The 26,217-nt window shown below is 42.3% G+C and overlaps 1 protein-coding gene across 1 annotated transcript in view; it reads left to right on the forward strand.

The window, feature by feature from the left end:
- The first annotated feature begins 37 nt into the window (after positions 1-37).
- The window catches only part of prss16 (serine protease 16), a 28,870-nt gene continuing 2,690 nt past the window's right edge, over positions 38-26,217 (forward strand). Inside the window, exons 1-6 of the mRNA XM_024443205.2 lie at positions 38-325; positions 472-662; positions 2,610-2,842; positions 6,575-6,710; positions 20,277-20,391; positions 23,170-23,377. Coding sequence (XP_024298973.1) covers positions 131-325; positions 472-662; positions 2,610-2,842; positions 6,575-6,710; positions 20,277-20,391; positions 23,170-23,377 — 1,078 coding nt within the window. The 5' untranslated portion in view covers positions 38-130. The remainder of the gene's footprint in view (positions 326-471; positions 663-2,609; positions 2,843-6,574; positions 6,711-20,276; positions 20,392-23,169; positions 23,378-26,217) is intronic.

The raw sequence follows: 26,217 nt of genomic DNA on the forward strand, positions 1-26,217 counted from the left end.
GGCACATACACAAATAAGAAAAAAACATTCACATGATCACGTAAACAAATATCACGTGTCTTTCTATTTCCAAAAGAGTACTTTCAAGTTTCTATGATCTTTCCTTGTTAGTTTTTCCCAGCCCGCCAACATGGCTTTTCAAGCGCTCATAGTTTTTACTTTAGCATGTCTGTGTGTCCCTTGTTACAGTAACAGAAAATTCATAGAAATAGATACATTTTCTAATGATGTGCAGAAGGGAAATGGCAAACCTGTCTTTCAGGAGCAATGGATTACGCAAAAACTGGACCACTTCAACGGTGCAGACAGTCGAGTGTGGAATCAAGTAAGTTCTGACATTGTATTATATTCTTATTCGCACTGCAGTATATGGAGATATCAGTTACCTGTTAGTTTTTCTGTCTACTGTCTAGGCGTGATCAAGTCTGTTAGTTCATACATAACACAACATACCGTTTATTACATTTCCAGAAATTCCTTGTAACTGAGACGTACTACCGAGCTGGAGGACCGGTGTTTTTGATGATCGGCGGAGAAGGTCCAATCAACGCCGGGTGGATGGCCATGAACCCTGGGTCGGCCTGGCTTACTTATGCCAAGAAGCTCGGCGCCCTCTGCCTTATGGTAGAGCATCGTTTCTACGGCGACAGTCGTCCCACAGTGTAAGTTTTTTAAATATACAGTATCAGTCAAAAGTTTGGACACCTACTCATTCAAGTGTTTTTCTTTATTTTTTTAACTATTTTCTACATTGTAAAATATAATAGTTAAGTCATCAAAACTATGAAATAACACACATGGAATCATGTAGTAACCAAACAAGTGTTAAACAAATCAAAATATATTTTAGATTCTTCAAAGTAGCCACCCTTTGCCTCGATGACAGCTTTGCACACTATTGGCATTCTCTCAACCAGCTACAGCTGGAATGCTTTTCCAACAGTTCCCACATATGCTTATCTGCTTTTCTTTCACTCTGTGGCCCAACTCATCCCAAACCAATTGGGTTGAGGTCGGGTGATTATGGAGGCCAGGCTATCTGATGCAGCACTCCATCACTCTCCTTCTTGGTCAAATAGCCCTTACACAGCCTGTAGGTGTGTTGGGTCATTGTCCTGTTAAAAAACAAACCTGTTTTTGCTTTGTCATTATGGGGTATTGTGTGTAGATTGATGAGGGGGAAAAAAACAGATGGGATGGCGTATCGCTGCAGAATGCTGTGGTAGCCATGCTGGTTAGGTGTGCCTTGAATTCTAAATAAATCACTCTGTGTCACCAGCAAAGCACCCCACACCATCATACCTCCTCCATGCTTAACGGTGGGAACCACACATGCAGAGATAATCCGTTCACCTACTCTGTGTCTCACAAAGAAACAGCGGTTGGAACCAAAAATCTCACATTTGGACTCATCAGACCGAAGGACAGATTTCCACCAGTCTAATGTCCATTGCTCATGTTTCTTGGCCCAAGCAAGTCTCTTCTTCTTATTGGTGTCCTTTAGTAGTGTTTTTTGTTGTTGCAGCAATTCGACCATGAAGGCCTGATTCACACAGTCTCTTCGGAACAGTTGATGTTTAGATGTGTCTGTTACTTGAACTCTGAAGCATTTATTTGGGCTGCAATTTCTGAGGCTGTTAACTCAAATGAACTTATCCTCTGGGTCTTCCTTTCCTGTGGCGGTCCTCATGAGAGACAGTTTCATCATGAGAGCCAGCTCATGAGAGCCAGCACAAGTGCGACTGCACTTGAAGAAGTTCTTGAAATGTTCTGTATTTACTGACCTTCATGTCTTAAAGTAATGATGGACTGTTGTTTCTCTTTGCTTATTTGAGCTGTTCTTGCCATAATATGGACTTGGTCTTTTATCAAATAGGGCTATCTTCTGTATACCAGCCCTACCTTGTCACAACACAACTGATTGGCTCAAATGCATTAAGAAGGAAAGAAATTCCACAAATTCACTTTTTAAGTAGGAACACCTGTTAATTGAAATGCATTCCAGGTGGCTACCTCATGAAGCTGGTTGAGAGAATGCCAAGAGTGTACAAAGCTGTCGTCAAGGCAAAGTGTGGCTACTTTGAATTATCTCAAATATAAAATATATTTTGATTTGTTTAACATTTTTTTAGTGACTACATGATCCCTTACGTGTTATTTCATAGTTTTGATGTCTTCAATATTATTCTACAATGTAGAAAATAGTAAAAATAAAGAAAAACCTTTGAATTAGCAGGTGTGGCCAAACTTTTGACTGGTGCTGTATATGGGATGGTTTTATGTATGTTTAGATATTTCTAGTAATTTTAAATGCGCTTGTATCACTATATTACGGTGGCAGTTCTTCATCAAATAACCTCTAGGGGACAGAGTTCCATTGAAAGGTGAGCAACCCTGTCCAGCAGTGTCCTGTGCTCTCTCAATATGAATCTCATTTAACTGATGGATATCTGTTATTATTTGTATCTGGCTAGTTCAAAGAATCTAGTGGGATTGATTGACGTGTCGTTCATACAGAGTATAGAAATAGTCAACCAGGTGTTGAGTGAGGCTCTCAAACTGGTTTCCTCCTGACTTGATTAGCCCCTTGTCTGTCTTGTCCCTCACAGTGACCTGAGCACAGAGAACCTGCGGTTCCTCAGCAGTCAACAAGCTCTGGCCGACCTGGCTCACTTCCGCACTGTCATCGCTAAACAACGGGGCTTGACCAACAGCAAGTGGGTGGCATTCGGCGGGTCATACCCAGGTGCGCTGGCAGCCTGGTCCCGACTCAAGTACCCCCACCTGATTCATGCTGCTGTGGCAAGCAGCGCACCTCTCCACGCCACGGTAAACTTCTCAGGTAATAATAACACACAGTAATCCTCCTTTCTCTCAGTGATCTGTCAATTTTCTATCAGGCTTGTCCAAGTCCCCATCTCTCTTCCTCTACATGACCAGTGTCACTCTGCCTGCAGGAGTTTCAGGGTGTTACAGAATACCTGGAGGAGGGTGTCTCAATCATTTAAACATTTGTCTGAAATAAACTTAAGCAAATCACTCAATAATCAGCAGAGGCATAACAAAAGATTGAACCTGGATTGGCCTGGACTTCAGAAGGCCCCAATGTTCTGAATGTTTCACCTTGCTGAATATAGTCCCCAGGCAGATCCATTTTATGGAATAATGAACTGGAAATAGTCATGCACTGACTATGAGCCTGTCACTATCAGTGGAGGCTGCTGAGGGGAGGACGGCTCATAGTAATTGCTAGAATGGATGCAATGGAAACCATATGTTTGATAGCATTCCATTGACTCTATTCCAGCCATTATTATGATCCGTCCTCCCCTCAGCAGCCTCCACTGGTCACTATGTATATTAGAGTTGAGGATAATGGTCAATGTTATACCCTGGAGGGCAGATAGAGGAATAGTGGTGGATGGGGAAGAGTGAAGGGTCCTCTCTAGGTTGTTGTCTTTGGCTTTCTCTTCTTTTCTCTCTTCAATTGTCTCACTGGTTTCTCGAGGAAGAGCTCTCCCTCGCCCTCCATTTGGTAAATCCAACCACAATTATATCCTCCTGATTCCTGCTCACAAGCAAAAATTAAAGCAGGAAGCACCAGTGACTTGGTCTGTAAAAAAGTGGTCAGGTGAAGCAGATGCTAAACTACAGGACTGTTTTGCTATCACTGACTGGAACATGTTCTGGGATTCTTTCGATGGCATTGAGGAGTACACCACATCAGTCACTGGCTTTATCAATAAGTGCATCGAGGACGTCGTCTCCACAGTGACTGTACGTACATACCCCAACCAGAAGCCATTGATTACAGGCAACATTTGCACTGAGCTAAAGGGTAGAGCTGCCGCTTTCAAGGTGCGGGACTCTTAACACGGAAGCTTATAAAAAATCCTGCTATATCAAACAGGCAAAGCGTCAATACAGGGCTAAGATTGAATCGTACTACACCGGCTCTGACGCTCGTCTTATGTGGCAGGGCTTGCAAACTATTACAGACTACAAAGGGAAGCACAGCGGCGAGCTGCCCAGTGACACGAGCCTACCAGATGAGCTAAATAATTTATATGCTCGCTTCGAGGCAAGCAACACTGAGGCATGCATGAGAGCATCAGCTGTTCCGGACGACTGTGTGATCACACTCTCCGTAGCCGACGTGAGTAAGACCTTTAAACAGGCCAACATTCACAAGGCTGTGGGGCCAGACGGATTACAAAGATCTGTGCTCTGGGCATGTGCGGACCAACTGGCAGGTGTCTACACTGATATTTTCAACATGTCCCTGATTGAGTCTGTAATACCAACATGTTTCAAGCAGACCACCATAGTCCCTGTACCCAATAACACGAAGGCAACCTGCCTAGCCATGAAGTGCTTTGAAAGGCTGGTAATGGCTCACATCAACACCATTATCCCAGAAACCCTCTACCCACTCCAATTTGCATACCGCCCAAACAGATCCACAGATGATGCAATCCCTATTGTACTCCACACTGCCCTTTCCCACCTGGACAAAAGGTACACCTACGTGAGAATGCTATTCATTGACTACAGCTTATCGTTCAACACCATAGTACCCTCAAAGCTCATCAATAAGCTAAGGATCCTGGGACTAAACACCTCCCTCTGCAACTGGATCCTGGACTTCCGGACGGGCCGCCCCCAGGTGATGAGGGTAGGTAGCAACACATCTGCCACACTGATCCTCAACACTGGAGCCCCTAAGTGGTGCATGCTCAGTCCCCTCCTGTACTCCTTGTTCACCCACGACTGCATGGCCAGGCACGACTCCAACACCATCATTAAGTTTGCAGACGACAACAGTGACAGGCCTGATCACAGACAACGACGGGACAGCCTATAGGGAGGAGGTCAGAGACCTGGCCAGGTGGTGCCAGAATAACAACCTATCCCTCAATGTAACCAAGACTAAGGAGATGATTGTGGACTACAGGAAAAGGAGGACAGAGCACTCCCCCATTCTCATCGACAGGGCTGTAGTGAAGAAGGTTGAGAGCTTCAAGTTCCTTGGTGTCCACATCACCAGCAACTAGAAGAGTCCAAACACACCAAGACAGTTGTGAATAGGGCACGACAAAGCCTATTCCCCCTCAAGAAACTAAAAAGATTTGGCATGGGTCCTCAGATCCTCAAAAAGTTCTGCAACTGCACCATCAAGAGCATCCTGACTGGTTGCATCACTGCCTGGAACGGTAATTACTTGGCCTCCGACCGCAAGGCACTACAGAGGGTAGTGCATACGGCCCAGTACATCACTGGGGTTAAGCTGCCTGCCATCCAGGACCTCTACACCAGGCGGTGTTCGAGGAAGGCCCTAAAAATGGTCAAAGACCCCAGTCACCCCAGTCATAGACTATTCTCTCTACTACCGCATGGCAAGCGGTACCGGAGCGCCAAGTCTAGGACAAAAAGGCTTCTCAACAGTATTTACCCCCAAGCCATAAGACTCCTCAACAGGTAATCAAATGGCTAACCGGGCTATCTGCATTGTGTCCCGCCACCCGCCAACCCCTCTTTTACACTTCTGCTACTCTCTGTTTATCATATATGCATAGTCACTTTAACCATATCTACATGTACATACTACCTCAATCAGCCCAACTAACCGGTGCCTGTATATAGCCTCGCTACTGTATATAGCCTCGCTACTGTATATAGCCTCGCTACTGTATATAGCCCCGCTACTGTTATTTTTCACGGTCTTTTTTACTGTTGTTTTTATTTCTTTACTTACCTATTGTTCACCTAATACCTTTTTTGCAATGTTGGTTAGAGCTTGTAAGTAAGCATTTCACTGTAAGGTCTACACACCTGTTGTATTCGGTGCGCGTGACAAATAAACTTGGATTTGATTTGGCAAGGGTGTCACCAAGGCAACAGTGTCTTGGAATATGGACAACTATAACAACACACACTGACCCCTTTTGATGAGACTGGGAACATTTAGAGATCAACCAACACACACAAACACAGAAGCTCAGTTGGGAATACTGCACTGATGTCAGATACCGTCATATTTCTCCCAGTCCACGCAAGTTTCTATTTCCCAACAATGAGCAGGCCATTGTGGTTTAGTGAGTGTTTTTAGCCATAAGTGCTTTCTCCTGTTTGTCTGAACAAGGCTCACTTTTTCCACTGTAAAGATCATCATTTTTAGAAAGTCATAAACATTGAAATAATATGGTCATTATTGTGGTAACCACACATGGAGCTGGCCTGTCCATACTGGGACGGAGACACTTCAACAATGTGTTTGAAAACTCTAACTCATAACACTGTACGATACTCTAAATAAGGTTCAGGTTATTTGAACAGTACTCCTACGCACTGTTTAAGTATGACTTTGGGAGGTACTTAGAGACTGGAGGCAGAAAGGGTTCTATAAATACAATCCACTCATTATATATTATGACATGACTTACTGGCTTTGTGTTGGAACAGTCACCATGTCTCAAAATGTTATTTGCTCTGTTTAAATAGTGTTGGTTCATAGTGTTGGTTCATAGTGACTTGTGTTTGAACTGTGTGTTGTCTCTCTCTGCATTTTGCCCAGAGTACCTGGAGGTGGTGTGGCGGGCCCTGGCAGCTGAGAACCCAGAGTGCCCCCTGCTGGTAAAGAAGGCTTTTGACACCCTGCAGGAGCGCATCAAAGACCCCAACAACTACGACAACATCACCAAAGATTTCAAGTACTACACCTCTCCTCTTTTCCCGCCCTCCCTCCGCCTCTCACAATATAGCCCACTGTCACGACCCGGATCAAAGCCCGTAACAAAAAGGGAGACAACGTGGAGATATATTTAAAAACATATTTAATAACTGAAGTAACCTATATACAATAAACAATGGTGTGTGTAAGTGAGTGGTTGCATGCATAGATGTGCCAAAACAAACCGGCCACAACCAAAATCAAACAGTGTGTCTGCAGGGAGAGAGTCACCTTAATGAATGAGGAAAAGGCAGACAGAGTAGGAGGGTCGTTACACCACAAGCATATACACTCTCTCAATTAGTTATTCTCACCTACTGGAATAGTAGAAAATAGTTACAGTAAGAAGAATCACTACATAGTCGAGAATGACGAATACCACAGAACAGGTGTGTGGTGTGGCTGAGGACAAACAGGTGTGTTATTAAATTGGGATCAAGTGGCAGGAAATTATCCAGTCACTCCAGCTCCTCTCCTAACTGTCCTAAGTGTGTGTGTTGAGGGTGCTGGTGTGAGATGGGTCTGGTTGCAGCTCATCTCTCTTGGCCTTCAATGTCTGCACTGGCAGCTTGAGATATCGGAACGTCGGGCACGCACTGGAATCTGTTGGAATGCCATGGCATCCGATCTTGTCTCTATGGTAATGTCTACACTTCACACTTATGTGCGACTTCTACTATCAGAATACGAAGATCGCATTGAAAAGACTGGTCTAGACGCACAAAAGTCGCTTTGTGGTCTGATTGCGTTCAAATCTGTCTGACCACTTCAGGAGGTGGTCAGGGATGCATTGTGTGCGGATTTCTCAGTCTGGATGCAATCAGGCAACCAAACACGCATAGAGTGGGCAACATCATCAGCACTTCTCCCACAAGTCTCCAGAAAGCTTGTGTTTTGGGACCTAGAGGCACCTTTTCTTTATATATGTTTATTTAACCTTTGTTTAACAAGGCAAGTCGTTGGAGGAAATACATTCCTAGTATATGTACTGGCCTCACATTCTAACCATCTAGCTCATAAACTCAGCAAAAAAAGAAATGTCCTCTCACTGTCAACTGCGTTTATTTTCAGCAAACTTAACATGTTAACGACAGTGCCTTGCGAAAGTATTCGGCCCCCTTGAAATTTGCGACCTTTTGCCACATTTCAGGCTTCAAACATAAAGATATAAAACTGTATTTTTTTGTGAAGAATCAACAACAAGTGGGACACAATCATGAAGTGGAACGACATTTATTGGATATTTCAAACTTTTTTAACAAATCAAAAACTGAAAAATTGGGCGTGCAAAATTATTCAGCCCCCTTAAGTTAATACTTTGTAGCGCCACCTTTTGCTGCGATTACAGCTGTAAGTCGCTTGGGGTATGTCTCTATCAGTTTTGCACATCGAGAGACTGACATTTTTTCCCATTCCTCCTTACAAAACAGCTCGAGCTCAGTGAGGTTGGATGGAGAGCATTTGTGAACAGCAGTTTTCAGTTCTTTCCACAGATTCTCGATTGGATTCAGGTCTGGACTTTGACTTGGCCATTCTAGCCATTCTAAATATCCAATAAATGTCGTTCCACTTCATGATTGTGTCCCACTTGTTGTTGATTCTTCACAAAAAAATACAGTTTTATATCTTTATGTTTGAAGCCTGAAATGTGGCAAAAGGTCGCAAAGTTCAAGGGGGCCGAATACTTTCGCAAGGCACTGTATTTGTATGAACATAATATTCAACAACAGACATTGATTAACTGAAATAGAATAATGTGTCCCTGAACAAAGGGGGGTCAAAATCAAAAGTAACAGTCAGTATCTGGGGTGGCCACCAGCTGCATTAAGTACTGCAGTGCATCTCCTACTCATGTACTGCACCAGATTTGCCAGTTCTTGCTGTGAGGTGTTACCCCACTCTTCCACCAAGGCACCTGCAATTTCCAGGACATTTCTGGGGGGAATGGACCTAGCCCTCACCCTCCAATCCAACAGGTCCCAGACGTGCTCAATGGGATTGAGATCCGGGTGCTTCGCTGGCCATGACAGAACACTGACATTCCTGTCTTCCAGGAAATCACGCACAGAACGAGCAGTACGGCTGGTGGCATTGTCATGTTGGAGGGACATGTCAGGATGAGCCTGCAGGAAGGGTACCACATAAGGGAGGAGGATGTCTTCCCTGTAACGCACAGCATTGAGATTGCCCGCAATGACAACAAGCTCAGTCTGATGATGCTGTGACACACCACCCCAGACCGCTCCAGAGTACAGGCCTCGGTGTAACGCTCATTCCTTCAACGATAAACTAGAATCCGATCATCACCCCTGGTGAGACAAAACACCGTCAGTGAAGAGCACTTTTTGCCAGTCCTGTCTGGTCCAGCGGCGGTGGGTTTGTGCCCATAGGTGACGTTGCTGCCGGTGGTGTCTGGTGAGGACCTGCCTTACTACAACAAGCCTACAAGCCCTCAGTCCAGCCTCTATCAGCCTATTGCGGACAGTCTGAGCACTGATGGAGGGATTGTGCATTCCTGGTGTAACTCGGGCAGTTGTTGTTGCCATCCTGTATCTGTCCCGCAGGTGTGATGTACTGTGCAGGTGTTGTTACACGTGGTCTGCCACTGTGAGAACGATCAGCTGTCCGTCCTGTCTCCCTATAGCGCGGTCTTAGGCGTCGCACAGTACGGACATTGCAATTTATTGCCCTGGCCACATCTGCAGTCCTCATGCCTCCTTGCAGCATGCCTAAGGCACGTTCACGCAGATGTGCAGGGACCCTGGGCATCTTGCTTTTGGTGTTTTTCAGAGTCAGTAGAAAGGCCTCTTTAGTGTCCTAAGTTTTCATAACTGTGACCTTAATTGCCTACCGTCTGTAAGCACCGTTCCACAGGTGCATGTTCATTAATTGTTTATGGTTCATTGAACAAGCATGGGAAATGGTGTTTAAACCCTTTACAGTGAAGATCTGAAGTTATTTGGATTTTTACAAATTATCTTTGAAAGACCGGGTCCTGAAAAAGGGGTTTCTTTTAAATGTTTTTTTTTTTCGGGGCTATAGTTATGCTCACCCGTATGCAATCCCTTTAGCATTGCTTGCCAGCTTGCTGGCTAGCTATAGAGGCCATCAGCAGTAGCTAAATACTGTAGCTGCTAAATACTGTAGCTAGCCAGCAAGCAATGCTATTTTGCCTATTCTACCGTTTTGTAGAATGCATACAGGCATATGTTGCAGGAAAATGGAATTTGGGCACACTTTGGACATTTAAATGTAGGTGTAGATGCATGACTGGTTCGAAATTCGATCAGAATACTAAAGCTGCAAGAACTGTCAAGTCTAGACATGGCAATAGTCTCTCTGAAAGGCATTGGTGCTCCAGGCAGACAAAGGAATCACTCTCCACCTCTTCATTCAGTCCCTCTTATCTTTCCCTCTCCCTGTTAACCTCTCCCTCTCCCTGTTAACCTTTCCCTCTCCCTGTTAACCTCTCCCTAGCCGGTAACCTCTTAACCGTCATCGTATCATTTATTAGTGTGTTTGTAGACTTGAAAGTGAAAGGGTTTTAGTCAAGTGTTTGTGTGGCATGTCTGCATGCCTTGGTCACATTGGTCTTTGGCTTTAGGGGCAGTCTCTTATTACTGCATGCTCTCTGTGTGCTTGTTCCAGGTTGTCATAGTGACTGTATGGTCATTTTATATGGTGAACGGTGGGCTGAGACTGCTTTATTAGTCTGGCAACTGCTACTGATGTCAGACTGACACACACAGACCATGCATTTGTCTGGGCAGCCGCCTGACCACACTGTACAAGTGCGCACACACAAAAACACATGTACATGTAGTCCATGTCTCCGTCTGTCCTATTTTCTAACCACAAGATACCTCTGAGAGACAGTGTCAGCGTCACAGTTCTGTCCTGAGGTCGCTCTGTCACGGGTCACTTCCAAAGTCAACATGTGACCTCAACTAGTGGGTGGGACTGGGCCTGTTGTGGGCGGTGACTAATGACAACACAAACAACAACCCTTTAGGGCTTTTGGATGATGGTCATTTGCTAGCCCAATGTTAGAATAGCAAAAAAAAACACATTACCTCCTCTGCTCCTGAGTCCTTGAATAGAACGGTTGTCCCCATTCAAGTCAATGATGGCAGAATGGGTGGACTGGCGGCCATTGGGGGAAGTAAAAGCAGGAAGTGTACTCATCAATATGTGCCATGATTTGTTGATTCAATTTAACTGACATCACAAAAAGTACATTCCATTGCATGGGCCACATTGGTTAACATAATTTGAATGAACATTCTACATTGCCAAAGAAATTATTACATCACAATACCAGGCAGCCATTACGAGTGTAATGATGAGTTTACCAGTCAAATTGCCTGGGTTAGAGGGTCCAAGCCCGTTCTATTCATTCTATTTCTGGGTATGTTTGTGAATTCAATCTGGAGTGCCAGAAGGCGCTCAGAGTGCGTTCTGGACGTTCGTCAGACTATCCGTTTGTAAATTCAGAGCGCTGTCAGATTATCCGTTTGTAAATCCAGAGCGCTGTCAGGTTGTCCGTTTTGTAAATTCAGAGCGCTGTCAGATTATCCGTTTGTAAATTCAGAGCGCTGTCAGATTATCCGTTTGTAAATTCAGAGCGCTGTCAGATTATCCGTTTGTAAATTCAGAGCGCTGTCAGATTATCCGTTTGTAAATTCAGAGCGCTGTCAGGTTATCCGTTTGTAAATTCAGAGCGCTGTCAGGTTATCCGTTTGTAAATTCAGAGCGCTGTCAGGTTATCCGTTTGTAAATTCAGAGCGCTGTCAGATTATCCGTTTGTAAATTCAGAGCGCTGTCAGATTATCCGTTTGTAAATTATCCGTTTGTAAATTCAGAGCGCTGTCAGTTATCCGTTTGTAAATTCAGAGCGCTGTCAGGTTATCCGTTTGTAAATTCAGAGCGCTGTCAGATTATCCGTTTGTAAATTCAGAGCGCTGTCAGGTTATCCGTTTGTAAATTCAGAGCACTGTCAGGTTATCCGTTTGTAAATTCAGAGCGCTGTCAGGTTATCCGTTTGTAAATTCAGAGCGCTGTCAGGTTATCCGTTTGTAAATTCAGAGCGCTGTCAGATTATCCGTTTGTAAATTCAGAGCGCTGTCAGATTATCCGTTTGTAAATTCAGAGCGCTGTCAGGTTATCCGTTTGTAAATTCAGAGCGCTGTCAGATTATCCGTTTGTAAATTCAGAGCGCTGTCAAGTTATCCGTTTGTAAATTCAGAGCGCTGTCAGATTATCCGTTTGTAAATTCAGAGCGCTGTCAGGTTATCCGTTTGTAAATTCAGAGCGCTGTCAGATTATCCGTTTGTAAATTCAGAGCGCTGTCAGATTATCCGTTTGTAAATTCAGAGCGCTGTCAGATTATCCGTTTGTAAATTCAGAGCGCTGTCAGATTATCCGTTTGTAAATTCAGAGCGCTGTCAAGTTATCCGTTTGTAAATTCAGAGCGCTGTCAGATTGTCCGTTTGTAAATTCAGAGCGCTGTCAAGTTATCCGTTTGTAAATTCAGAGCGCTGTCAGATTATCCGTTTGTAAATTCAGAGCGCTGTCAGATTATCCGTTTGTAAATTCAGAGCGCTGTCAGATTATCCGTTTGTAAATTCAGAGCGCTGTCAGATTATCCGTTTGTAAATTCAGAGCGCTGTCAGGTTATCCGTTTGTAAATTCAGAGCGCTGTCAGATTATCCGTTTGTAAATTCAGAGCGCTGTCAGATTATCCGTTTGTAAATCCAGAGCGCTGTCAGATTATCCGTTTGTAAATTCAGAGCGCTGTCAGATTATCCGTTTGTAAATTCAGAGCGCTGTCAGGTTATCCGTTTGTAAATTCAGAGCGCTGTCAGGTTATCCGTTTGTAAATTCAGAGCGCTGTCAGGTTATCCGTTTGTAAATTCAGAGCGCTGTCAGGTTATCCGTTTGTAAATTCAGAGCGCTGTCAGATTATCCGTTTGTAAATTCAGAGCGCTGTCAGATTATCCGTTTGTAAATTCAGAGCGCTGTCAGATTATCCGTTTGTAAATTCAGAGCGCTGTCAGGTTATCCGTTTGTAAATTCAGAGCGCTGTCAGGTTATCCGTTTGTAAATTCAGAGCGCTGTCAGATTATCCGTTTGTAAATTCAGAGCGCTGTCAGGTTATCCGTTTGTAAATTCAGAGCGCTGTCAGGTTATCCGTTTGTAAATTCAGAGCGCTGTCAGGTTATCCGTTTGTAAATTCAGAGCGCTGTCAGGTTATCCGTTTGTAAATTCAGAGCGCTGTCAGATTATCCGTTTGTAAATTCAGAGCGCTGTCAGATTATCCGTTTGTAAATTCAGAGCGCTGTCAGGTTATCCGTTTGTAAATTCAGAGCGCTGTCAGATTGTCCGTTTGTAAATTCAGAGCGCTGTCAGATTGTCCGTTTGTAAATTCAGAGCGCTGTCAGATTATCCGTTTGTAAATTCAGAGCGCTGTCAGATTATCCGTTTGTAAATTCAGAGCGCTGTCAGGTTATCCGTTTGTAAATTCAGAGCGCTGTCAGGTTATCCGTTTGTAAATTCAGAGCGCTGTCAGGTTATCCGTTTGTAAATTCAGAGCGCTGTCAGGTTATCCGTTTGTAAATTCAGAGCGCTGTCAGGTTATCCGTTTGTAAATTCAGAGCGCTGTCAGATTATCCGTTTGTAAATTCAGAGCGCTGTCAGGTTATCCGTTTGTAAATTCAGAGCGCTGTCAGGTTATCCGTTTGTAAATTCAGAGCGCTGTCAGGTTATCCGTTTGTAAATTCAGAGCGCTGTCAGATTATCCGTTTGTAAATTCAGAGCGCTGTCAGGTTATCCGTTTGTAAATTCAGAGCGCTGTCAGGTTATCCGTTTGTAAATTCAGAGCGCTGTCAGGTTATCCGTTTGTAAATTCAGAGCGCTGTCAGGTTATCCGTTTGTAAATTCAGAGCGCTGTCAGATTATCCGTTTGTAAATTCAGAGCGCTGTCAGATTATCCGTTTGTAAATTCAGAGCGCTGTCAGGTTATCCGTTTGTAAATTCAGAGCGCTGTCAGATTATCCGTTTGTAAATTCAGAGCGCTGTCAAGTTATCCGTTTGTAAATTCAGAGCGCTGTCAGATTGTCCGTTTGTAAATTCAGAGCGCTGTCAAGTTATCCGTTTGTAAATTCAGAGCGCTGTCAGATTATCCGTTTGTAAATTCAGAGCGCTGTCAGATTATCCGTTTGTAAATTCAGAGCGCTGTCAGATTATCCGTTTGTAAATTCAGAGCGCTGTCAGATTATCCGTTTGTAAATTCAGAGCGCTGTCAGGTTATCCGTTTGTAAATTCAGAGCGCTGTCAGATTGTCCGTTTGTAAATTCAGAGCGCTGTCAGATTGTCCGTTTGTAAATCCAGAGCGCTGTCAGATTATCCGTTTGTAAATTCAGAGCGCTGTCAGGTTATCCGTTTGTAAATTCAGAGCGCTGTCAGATTATCCGTTTGTAAATTCAGAGCGCTGTCAGATTATCCGTTTGTAAATTCAGAGCGCTGTCAGATTATCCGTTTGTAAATTCAGAGCGCTGTCAGATTATCCGTTTGTAAATTCAGAGCGCTGTCAGATTATCCGTTTGTAAATTCAGAGCGCTGTCAGATTATCCGTTTGTAAATTCAGAGCGCTGTCAGGTTATCCGTTTGTAAATTCAGAGCGCTGTCAGATTATCCGTTTGTAAATTCAGAGCGCTGTCAGATTGTCCGTTTGTAAATTCAGAGCGCTGTCAGATTATCCGTTTGTAAATTCAGAGCGCTGTCAGATTATCCGTTTGTAAATTCAGAGCGCTGTCAGATTATCCGTTTGTAAATTCAGAGCGCTGTCAGGTTATCCGTTTGTAAATTCAGAGCGCTGTCAGATTGTCCGTTTGTAAATTCAGAGCGCTGTCAGATTATCCGTTTGTAAATTCAGAGCGCTGTCAGATTATCCGTTTGTAAATTCAGAGCGCTGTCAGGTTATCCGTTTGTAAATTCAGAGCGCTGTCAGATTATCCGTTTTAAATCCAGAGCGCTGTCAGATTATCCGTTTGTAAATTCAGAGCGCTGTCAGATTATCCGTTTGTAAATTCAGAGCGCTGTCAGATTGTCCGTTTGTAAATTCAGAGCGCTGTCAGATTGTCCGTTTGTAAATTCAGAGCGCTGTCAGATTGTCCGTTTGTAAATTCAGAGCGCTGTCAGATTGTCCGTTTGTAAATACAGAGCGTTTCGCTCTCTGAATGTTCAGAGCACTCACTGGACATTCTGATTGAGGAGTAGGGTTGATCCGAGCGCTCTTACCTCACAACGTCAGTCAAGCACCCAAGCTAACTGGCTAGCTTTGGCTAGCTGGCTGGCTACTTCCAGGCACAAATGAGAGAACACCTTTTTACTCGCCCTAGCAGAGCTGGTTAGGCTGTTTTCATGTTATCCAGAGCGTTTGTGACTAACTGTGATGGTGGCAACAATTGAATTACACTTTTTTGCTGACGTTTACTGGCACCGGCCATATACAACGGGTGTTGAGCGGTCGCAAATTTATCAGTTATTCTGCGCTCTGCACACTTAGGCGAGAGTGCTCTGAAATCGGAGTAGATAACCAGGGTATATGCACCCTATATGTGCTTCTGCTGCAGAGAGGGGGGTGTTACCTATGCAACCGAAGACTAATTTCCTGCAACGCCTTGCTTGTTTCAGAAAGGAGCAACAAAGTTTAATCACATTGTTAAGAGTCCATGTTACAGCAGAAACGGACTTAACCACACTAATGCCCAGCTGTCCCATATTCATTCAGCTGTAAATATATATTTTTTTAAATGTTATGGCGGTTATTTTATTTTCATGCTGGTCTTGATCCATAAACGTCGGTTACACGGTAATTCTGCAAGCCCTACGCCACACTAACCCCAAGGCAGCCCCCTTCAACCCAATCACTGTCACCATGACGAACGACTTCATTATCCCCTGGTTATGGGTGTGAGGGATCCGTGTAATATCCTGGTTATATTAAGCTGATAGGCTAGGTCGAAGAAATACAGGCTAAAACAACATAATAAATCCATGCGGAACGTTCAAAAATAAACACTCATTGCACTAGCGCCGTGGCTGATTCTATAGGATCAGCATTGAAAAGTTAACCAGTGTTCGGGAAATCAAGTAATAAATTGGTTTTAGAGAATTAGAAAAACGTTTAAATTATTAAAATGACAGTAAAACAGTGAATGCTATGTGTTTGCTGAGCAGTTAGCTGAAATTCAATACGATTGTGTTCATTTTACACTTGGCGAACTTCTGTACTGCTTCCATTCGCAGAGTCCAATGAATTTAAAAAAAAATCATACAACATGATTTTCTGGATTTTTGTTTTAGATTCCGTCTCTCACAGTTGAAGTGTACCTATGATAAAAATTACAGACCTTTACATGCTTTGTAAGTAGGAAAACCTGCAAAATCGGCAGTGTATCAAATACTTGTTCTCCCCACTGTATATATTTTTAAACCTGCATATGTAGCTAAAAGAAATCCAGGTTAGCAGGCAATATTAACCAGGTGAAATTGTGTCACTTCTCTTGCGTTCATTGCACGCAGAGTCAGTGTATATGCAACAGTTTGGGCCGCCTAATTTGCCAGAATTTTACATAATTATGACATAACATTGAAGGTTGTTTAATGTCACAGGAATTTTTAGACTAATGGATGCCACCCCTTAGATAAAATATGGAACGGTTCCGTATTTCACTGAAAGAATAAACGTCTTGTTTTCTAGATGATAGTTTCCGGATTGGACCATATTAATGACCTAAGGCTCGTATTTATGTGTGTTATTATGTTATAACTAAGTCTATGATTTGATAGAGCAGTCTGACTGAGCGTTGGTAGGCAGCAGCAGGCTCGTAAGCATTCATTCAAACAGCACTTTTGTGCGTTTTGCCAGCAGCTCTTCGTTGTGTGTCAAGCATTGCGCTGTTTATGACTTCAAGCCTATCAACTCCTGAGATTAGGCTCGTGTAACCAATGTGAAATGGCTAGCTAGTTAGCAGGGTGCGCGCTAATAGCGTTTCAAACGTCACTCGCTCTGAGACTTGGAGTGGTTGTTCCGCTTGCTCTGCATGGGTAACGCTGCTTCGAGGGTGGCTGTTTGTGTTGTGTTCCTGGTTCGAGCCCAGGGAGGAGCGAGGAGAGGGACGGAAGCTATACTGTTACACTGGCAATACTAAAGTGCCTATAAGAACATCCAATAGTCAAAGGTTAATGAAATACAAATGGTATAGAGAGAAATAGTCCTATAATTCCTATAATAACTACAACCTAAAACTTCTTACCTGGGAATACTGAAGACTCATGTTAAAAGGAACCACCAGCTTTCATATGTTCTCATGTTCTGAGCAAGGAACTTAAACGTTAGCTTTCTTACATGGCACATATTGCACTTTTACTTTCTTCTCCAACACATTGTTTTTGCATTATTTAACTTCTCGATGCACCCATCCCGTTAGCGGGATCATTTTCGTCAACATCCTTTGAATTGCAGAGTGCCAAATTCAAATTAAATTACTAAAAATATTTAATTTTCATGAAATCACAAGTACAATATAGCAAAACACAGTTTAGCTTGTTGTTAATCCACCTGGCGTGTCAGATTTCAATAAAGCTTTTTGGCGAAAGCATACCAAGTGTTTATGTAAGGACATCTCTCTCTCAGTAGACAAAATATTACAAACAGCTAGCAGCCAAGTAGATTGGTCACGAAAGTCAGAAAAGCAATAAATTAAATCGCTTACCTTTGATGATCTTCGGATGTTTGCACTCACGAGACTCCCAGTTACACAATAAATGTTTCTTTTGTTCCATAAAGATTATTTTTATATCCAAAATACCTCGATTTGGTTGGTGTGTTATTTTCAGAAATCCACAGGATCGAGCGGTCACGACATCGCAGACGAAAATTCTAAATAGTATCCGTAAAGTTCGTAGAAACATGTCAAAGTTTTTTTTTAATCAATCCTCAGGTTGTTTTTACAATATATAATCGAAAATATTTCAACTGGGACTGTAGCTTCTTCAATAGGAGAGAGAGAGACATTTCTGCTCCAAGCTGTTGCTCATGCAAAAAGCTGCTGGCACCCAGCCATCCACTGACGCGATGTGTGATCTTTCTCGCTTATTTTTCAAAATAAGAGCCTGAAACTATGTCTAAAGACTGTTCACACCACGGGGAAGCCATAGGAAAATGAATCTGGTTGATATCCCTTTAATTGGAGCGAAGGCAGGCAATGGAACAGATAGGTTTCAGGAAAAACAGCACTTCCGGGCTGGTTTTTCTTCAGGTTTTCGCCTGCAATATCAGTTCTGTTACACTCACTGACAATATTTTGACAGTTGTTTTTCTATCCTAATCTGACAATGATATGCATATTCTAGGTTCTGGGCCTGAGAAATAGGCAGTTTAATTTGGGTACATTTTTCATCCAAACATCAAAATACTGCCCCCTACACTCAATTTAAACCAAATTGAACATGTTTCATTATTTATTTGAGGCTAAATTGATTTTATTGATGTATTATATTAAGTTAAAATAAGTGTTCATTCAGTATTGTTGTAATTGTCATTATTACAAATACATTTTAAAAAATCGTCTGATTAATTGGTATCGACTTTTTTTGGTCCTCCAATAATCGGTATCGGCGTTGAAAAATCATTATCGGTCGACCTTTAAAATAAATAACGTTACCAATTAGTTTACCCTGACCAGATGGACAGGGCGCACAGGATGTATGCAGCTGCTCTTATTAGTAGCCTACAGTTGATCAGACAGAAAAATAGTCTAGTTTTCATCCCATACATCATGTCAGATTTCTAATGTTTCGGTGTAGCCTATGCTGCTGCACCATTTATGTCATGAGTTTTTGCTTGTGTCTGCCCGGAGTGACTTTGTTATCTTTATTAAATAAATACCAGAGGAAAGTGCAAAGCCTACTTGAGCGCACATGAAAAAATTAGCTGCATCAAGCTCTCTAATCTAAATCTTACTGGATGATGCGACGGAAGCTATCAAATCATTTGTAATTGTTTTCAACATCCCAGAAAAGATGTTCCGCATGTAAAGAAGCATCGTAACGTGCAATTACAGGTGGCTTGATGATAGGCTCCCTGTTTTAACCAGCTATACATTTGACACCAGTTTGTATTGAATGCCCTCACCTTTTCATTCTTCTTCATGAAAATGATCTCAGGTAGAGGTCGACCCTCGCTTTTAATTTGCACCTTTTCCATGTACCCCAGAGAGTGAAAGTGTTTTTTCAACAAAAAGTCCACAACATTTTCGGCAGCGTTGGCCATTCTACCATTTGGGTTGAGAAAACCGCACACTCATGCTGGTAACGTTAGCTAGCTAGCTAATGAAGTTAGCAAGGCAAATGTAAATAAATTGCACTAACTGGACACAAAAATAACGTTCTAAACCCAATAAAACAATTTATAATATACCTCCATCTCCTTTAATTAAAAAATAACAAATTTAAATTGAATAATGTCCCAAAAATGCTCAACTATAACTATTCACTCTTAATCTCTATCCAACAATGTTACCAAATTTCTCAACACATAGAACCCCCATAATGCTCTGTGGCACAATCCCAATACAACAATCTAGGTTTGTTCTCTGATCCTAAATCTATGATTGGATGGACAACATGTTAGTTCATACTGCAAAAGCTTTTATTGGTTGGAGGACGTCCTCCGGAAGTGGTCATAATTACCATGTATGTCTATGGAAGGGGGTGAGGCCTACCCACCTCCTAGGTTTTGTATTAAAGTCAATGTAGCTAGCTGTCCTCCGGCTACACCATGGTGCTAGCCCAGACAGCGCTGTTGAAGTTACTGTAGACCTTCATTGCAAACAGTGTATTTTAATCAATTATTTGGTGACATGAATATATTTAGTATAGTTTTATCTAAAAAGGATACATTTTTAAATATTATTTTTTAAACTATTTTTGTGAATTGATCATGCTGTATATAGACTTTTCTACTGTATTATTATTATTATTATTATTATTATTATTATTATTATTATTTGTTTATTCCATGTGTAACTCTGTGTTGTTGTATGTGTCGAACTGCTTTGCTTTATCTTGGCCAGGTCACAGTTGCAAATGAGAACTTGTTCTCAACTAGCCTACCTGGTTAAATAAAGGTGAAATAAAACAAATTCACTGAGGAGGATGGTCTTCCACTTCCTTCTCTGAGGAGCCTCCACTGATGTATATACTGTAAGCGTCAGGAGTACCTTGGGGCTCCTTTCCGCTTGTACAAAAATGACTAGATAGAAAGGAGTGAGCTAATGTGAGTGTCAAATGGACTCTAAAACAGAACAATAGTGACCTAGTGTATAAGATGAGGTTGTTTGCGTGCCAGGCTTACTTATACAGAGGACTAGTTCCATGAATGTGTATACTCTATACTGTCATCAGCAGTGGCCCTCTGTCTCTATAACACAGCTCACTCTCTCTCTCGCTCACTCTCACTTTTTCATTCTCTGTCTCTCAGTTTATGTTCAAAACTGCAGATCCAGTCAGAGAAGGACCGGGCATACATCCTAGATGCCCTGGCAGACAACATTATGAACACAGTCCAATACAACAATGACAATAGAGAATTTGAGGTAAGAGAGGTTTGTGGACAGTATGTCATTTCAGGGTATAAGGAGCCTGGTTGACCTAGGAGAGGAACCATTTTGAATCAGGATTAGGGTCGTTTGGGGCTCAAATGGGCAGTGGTGGAAAAAGTACCCAATTGTCATACTTTAGTAAAAGTAAAGATGCATTAATAGATAATGACTCAAGTAAAAGTGATAGTCACCCTGTAAAATACTAATTGAGTAAAAGTCTAAAAGTATTTACTTTTAAATATACTGAAGTATTAAAAGTAAATGTAATTGCTAAAATATACTTAAGTATCAAAAGCTAAAGTATAAATCATTTAACATTTCTTATATTAATCAAACCAGACACCCTTGTTTTCTTGTGTTTTAAATTTATGGATAGCCAGGGCGTGCTCCAACACTAAGATATAATTTAAAAATGAAGCATGTGCTTAGTGAGTCCACCTGCTCAGAGGCAGCAGGAATGACCAGGGATGTTCTCTTGATAAGTGAATGAATTAGACCATTTTCCTGTCCTGCTATTCATTTAAAATTGAACTTTTGGGTGTCAGCGAAAATGTATGGAGTAAAAAGTACACAGTGGTGTAAAGTACTTAAGTAAAAATACTTTAAAGTACTACATAAGTAGTTTTTTGGGGGTATCTGTACTTTAATTTACTATTTATATTTTTGACTACTTTTACTTCACTACATTCCTAAAGAAAATAATGTACTTTTTACTTAAAAAAAAAAAAAGATTTTATACATTTTCCCTGACACCCAAAAGTACTCGTTACATTTTTCATACTTAGCAGGAGAGAAGAATTGTCCAATTCACTCACTTATCAAGAGAACATCATTGGTCAGTCCTACTGCCTATGATCTGGCGGACTCACAAACGCAAATGTTTCATTTGCAAGTTATGTCTGAGTGTTGGAGTGTTCCTCTGGCGATCCATAAATTGAAAACACAAGAAAATGGTGCCGTCTGGTTTGCTTAATATAAAAGATTTGAAATGATTTACAGTTTTACCTTTGATACTTAAGTATATTTAAAACCAAATACTTTTAGACTCAAGTAGTATTTTACAGGGTGATTTTCACTTTAACTTAAGTTATTTTCTAAGTATGACAATAGAGTACTTTTTCCAGCACTGAAAATACATCGGGGCGGCAGGTAGCCTAGTGGTTAGAGCATTGGACTAGTGTATAGCTTCCGTCCTTCTCCTCGCCCCTACCTGGGCTCGAACCAGGGACCCTCTGTACACATCAACAACAGCCACTCTCAAGTTAGCGCACACCACCGCTAACTAGCTTGCCATTTTCACATCGGTTACACTCGTAACCAAAAGGTTGCAAGATCAAATCCCCGAGCTGACAAGGTAAAAATCTGTCATTCTGCAGGCAGTTAACACACTGTTCCTAGGCTGTCATTAAAAATAAGAATTTGTTCTTAACTAACTCACCAAGTAAAATAAAGGTTTAAAAAAAAAAAACATTTCTTTAGGAATGTAGTAAAGTTAAAGTAGTCAAAATATAAATAGTAGAGTACAGATACATTAACAAAAACTATTTAAGGAGTACTTTACACCACTGGAAATGGGGTTGAGGAAGAAGGGACAGGTAACTCAAAGCTGAAGCCCAAGGGAGGAAATAAAACCGCAATTCTTCCAAAGCGAGAGGCCCAGGGTTGTGGCCCAGAAAAGAGGCTCTCCTGGCGGTTCTCTGGGCTTTCATGCACCCCTATCCGAAACCATGACCCCTCTCATAACCAAGTAGTGTCTGTCTTTACCTCAGGAAGGGAGGCCAGAGAGGGGGGTCTGAGCTTAGAGATCTGACCATTTTCCCAGGGGTCTTTTGTGGTCACCATGGCGATTCTCTCTGTGGCTTGTTGCCGGTGGAGATGTGAGTCCAATTACCAATAATGTGGAAAAAGGGCACAAAAGAGCCTTTGGATTCAGACAGGCTCCAGTTTCCTGGCCTCAGAGCAGAGAGCTGCTTTAAAAGGAGGTTTTGTATGAACTCCACAGAACAACACACTAATAAAGTGATTGGTTGGCTCCAGCGCCCAGAGGGATGGATAGGGGCTGGGGGTTCAGGTACCATTGAGGAATTTGTATAGGGAGTAAAGCAGATAGGGGGACTGTAATCTAACCTGATAATCTAATACCCCTGCATGGTTGAGCAATGTGTGGCTCATAAAATAGGAAGGAAATTATGTAATCTTATGAAACAATGTTTATAAGGTTATTATTTTTCCATGTATTAACTTAATATAGCAGAGATCCAAACATAGACGTGTCTTCTTGTGATGGTCACAGATGGGGTTAATTTTTCAGCTCTGTGTCGAACCCAGTTGTAGTAAATATGTAACTAACTAAAGATCTCACGTGTACCTTAGCTGCTTAGCATACTTAGTAGAAATGTGTACCTCTGTATGATACCAGTGAAGTACAGTACCAGTCAAAAGTTTGGACACACCTACTCATTCAAGGGTTTTTCTTTAATTTGTTATATTTTCTACATTGTAGAATAATATTGAAGACATCAAAACTATGAAATAACGCATATGGAATCATGTAGTAACCAAAAAAGTGTTAAACCTTTGCCTTGATGACAGCCTTTGATGTCTTCACTATTGTTCTACATTGTAAAAATAGTAACACATTTGAAAAACCTGGAATGAGTAGGTGTGTCCAAACTTTTAACTGGTACTGTAGATAGACAGCGGTAGTCAATGAGAATCTACAGACTTCCACCCACAGTTATAGTGAGTAACCATGATGTTGTGTCATTGCAGCATGTGTTGGACACGAACTGCACCATTAAGACTGTGTGTGGTGTGATGTCCGATGCCTCTCTGGGAGACCCCTACTACCGCTTCGCTGCTTTTGTTCGCCTCAGAACCATTACCCACCTTCTTAAGCCCTGTGTTAAAGACCTCACCTACAACGCTAACCTTCAGGACCTCAGGAACACATCCTATAGCGGACCCCACGGTGGGGGAGGTGAGGGGGTAGAGGGGCAAAGGACCGCACTGCGGGGGAGGTGCGGGAGGAGAGGGGCAAAGGACCCTAAGCCGAGGGATGTGAGGGGCAAAGGATCCCATAGTGGGAGAGGGGTTGGGGTGGTGAAGGGGTAGAGCATCTCTCTGGGGATGTATGTCAATGTTCTCAAAAAACAACAACTCTGTACAATGCCAAGGGACGGAAGAAGCCAAACCTGCTTTATCAGCAGTTAACACTGAGACCCTAAGACCGTCACTCAATACTGGTCCAGGGGATCCTTGTCCATAATGCTTTTATTTACATTGCTATTTGCACAATTATTTGCTTTGCTAAATTTGAATGGTGATCATCGTACACACCATTTCAATGGACTATCTCATGCTATATGTTTTGTGAAGAAAAGAAGAGTACAAGTGATGGGCTGGAGCTAGAGCAGGTTTGGCTCCTGTTGCCTCTGCAGCGTGTAAAGTGTGTTTTATACACTTTTAATAGTGTTATTCAGCATTAAAGAAAGATCCCTCCTTGTTATACTGCCTGACGGTGGGGTTGTGTGCGTACATGTGTGTGTTTGTTTGTCTGCGTGTGCGTGAGTGCATTTGCTAAGACAGGCATTTTACATATATTCCTTTTAGTTTTACAGTGGATAGTGTTGTCTCTCTATATCCTCTGATCTAGAACGTTGGTTAGAGCCCTGTCATAGGTTGTGTTCGGTTAGTAATAATGTTCAACCAGTTTCCATGTTTTGCTCTGGCCTTTGGCTGTGGCCGTGGTTCCCAGGGATAGTTTCCTTGGCTGGGAGGGCTTATTGGTTTAGTGGGGATCACTGGGACAGGAAGTGGGCTTTTAAAGAGCCGCCCGGAGCTTCTGTAAACCACCCACTTTTCCCTTCTCTCTTCCTGGTAACTTTGCTCCCTCTCTTTCCTTTCTTTGTCTTTGCTCAAAGGCACAAAACAGTGCATTTGAACAGTAAATAGTTTTTCCCTTGTTATTTTTGACAACTTAACCTGTCATTCAAGTCTTGTGGTATTACTATGTAATTTAAGCAATGAAGTTGAAAGTTAACATTTGTTCTAGTGAGACACATATTTGCTCTAGTGAATCAGACAAGATGAAGTCACCAGAGACGTACATACAAATGATTATTATATAACTAAATATACTGTAACTGACTGTTGATTGGACCCTACTATATGTACAGTGCCTTCTGGAAATAATCAGACCCCTTGACTTTTTCCACATTTTGTTATGTTACAGCCTTATTCTAAAATTGATTAAATTAAAAAATGTCCTCAGAAATTTACACACAATACCCCATAATGACAAAGCGAAAACAGGTTTTTAGACATTTTTTCAATAAAAAACATGCATATCATATTTACAAGTATTCAGACCCTTTGCTATGAGACTCGAAATTGAGCTCAGGTGCATCCTGTTTCCATTGACCATCCTTGACATGTTTCTACAACTTGATTGGAGTCCACCTGTGGTAAATTAAATTGATTGGACATGATTTGGAAAGGCACACACCTATCTATATAAGGTCCCACAGTTGACAGTGCATGTCAGAGCAAAAACCAAGCCATGAGGTCGAAGGAATTGTTCATAGAGCTCCGAGACAGGATTGTGTCGAGGCACAGATCTGAGGAAGGGTACCAAAACATTTCTGTAGCATTGAAGGTCCCCAATAACACAGTGGCCTCCATCATTCTTAAATGGAAGAAGTTTGGAACCACCAAAACTCTTCCTAGAGCTGGCCACGCGGCCAAACTGAGCAATCAGGGGACAAGGGCCTTGGTCAAGGAGGTGACCAAGATCCCGATTGTCACTCTAACAGAGCTCTAGAGTTCCTCTGTGGAGGTGGGAGAACCTTCCAGAAGGACATCATCTCTGCAGCACCAATCAGGCCTTTATGGTAGAGTGGCCAGACGGAAGCCACTCCTCAATAAAAGACACATGACAGCCCAATTGGAGTTTGCCAAAAGGCACCGAAGACTCTCAGACCATGAGAAACAAGATTCTCTGGTCTAATGGAACCAATATTTAACTCTTTGGCCTGAATGCTAAGTGTCACGTCTGGAGGAAACCTGGCACTGTCCCTACCATGAAGCATGGTGGTGGCAGCCTCATGCTGTGGGGATGTTTTCCACCGGCAGGGACTGGGAGACTAGTCTGGATCGAGGCAAAGATGAAAGAAGAAAAGTACAGAGAGATCCTTGATGAAAACCTGCTCAGGACCTTAGACGGGGGCGACGGTTCTCCTTCCAACTGGACAATGACCCTAAGCACACAGCCAAGACCACACAGGAGTGGCTTCAGGACAAGTCTCTGAATGTCCCAGCCAGAGCCCGGACTTGAACCCGATCGAACATCTCTGGAGAGACCTGAAAATAGCTGTGCAGTAACGCTCCCCATCCAACCTGACAGAGATTGAGAGGATCAGCAGAGAAGAATGGGAGAAACTCCCCAAATACAGGTGTGTCAAGCTTGTAGCGTCATACCCAAGAAGACATGAAGCTGTAATTGCTGCCAAAGGTGTTTCATCAAAGTACTGAGTAAGGATCTGAATACTTTAATATTTACATGTTTAATATTTCAATATTTACAAATAAATTAGTAAGTGTCTAAACTGTTTTTGCTGTGTGTGTGTGTGTGTGTGTGTGTGTGTGTGTGTGTGTGTGTGTGTGTGTGTGTGTGTGTGTGTGTGTGTGTGTGTGTGTGTGTGTGTGTAAATTGATGAGGAAAAATAACTATTTGATCAATTTGAGAATAAGGCTGTAACCTAACAAAACGTGGAAAAAGTCAAGGGGTCTGAATACTTTCCATAGGCAGTGTATGTATGT

This window comes from Oncorhynchus tshawytscha, linkage group LG13, assembly GCF_018296145.1.
Source record: "Oncorhynchus tshawytscha isolate Ot180627B linkage group LG13, Otsh_v2.0, whole genome shotgun sequence".
In the NCBI taxonomy this organism is placed as follows: domain Eukaryota; kingdom Metazoa; phylum Chordata; class Actinopteri; order Salmoniformes; family Salmonidae; genus Oncorhynchus; species Oncorhynchus tshawytscha.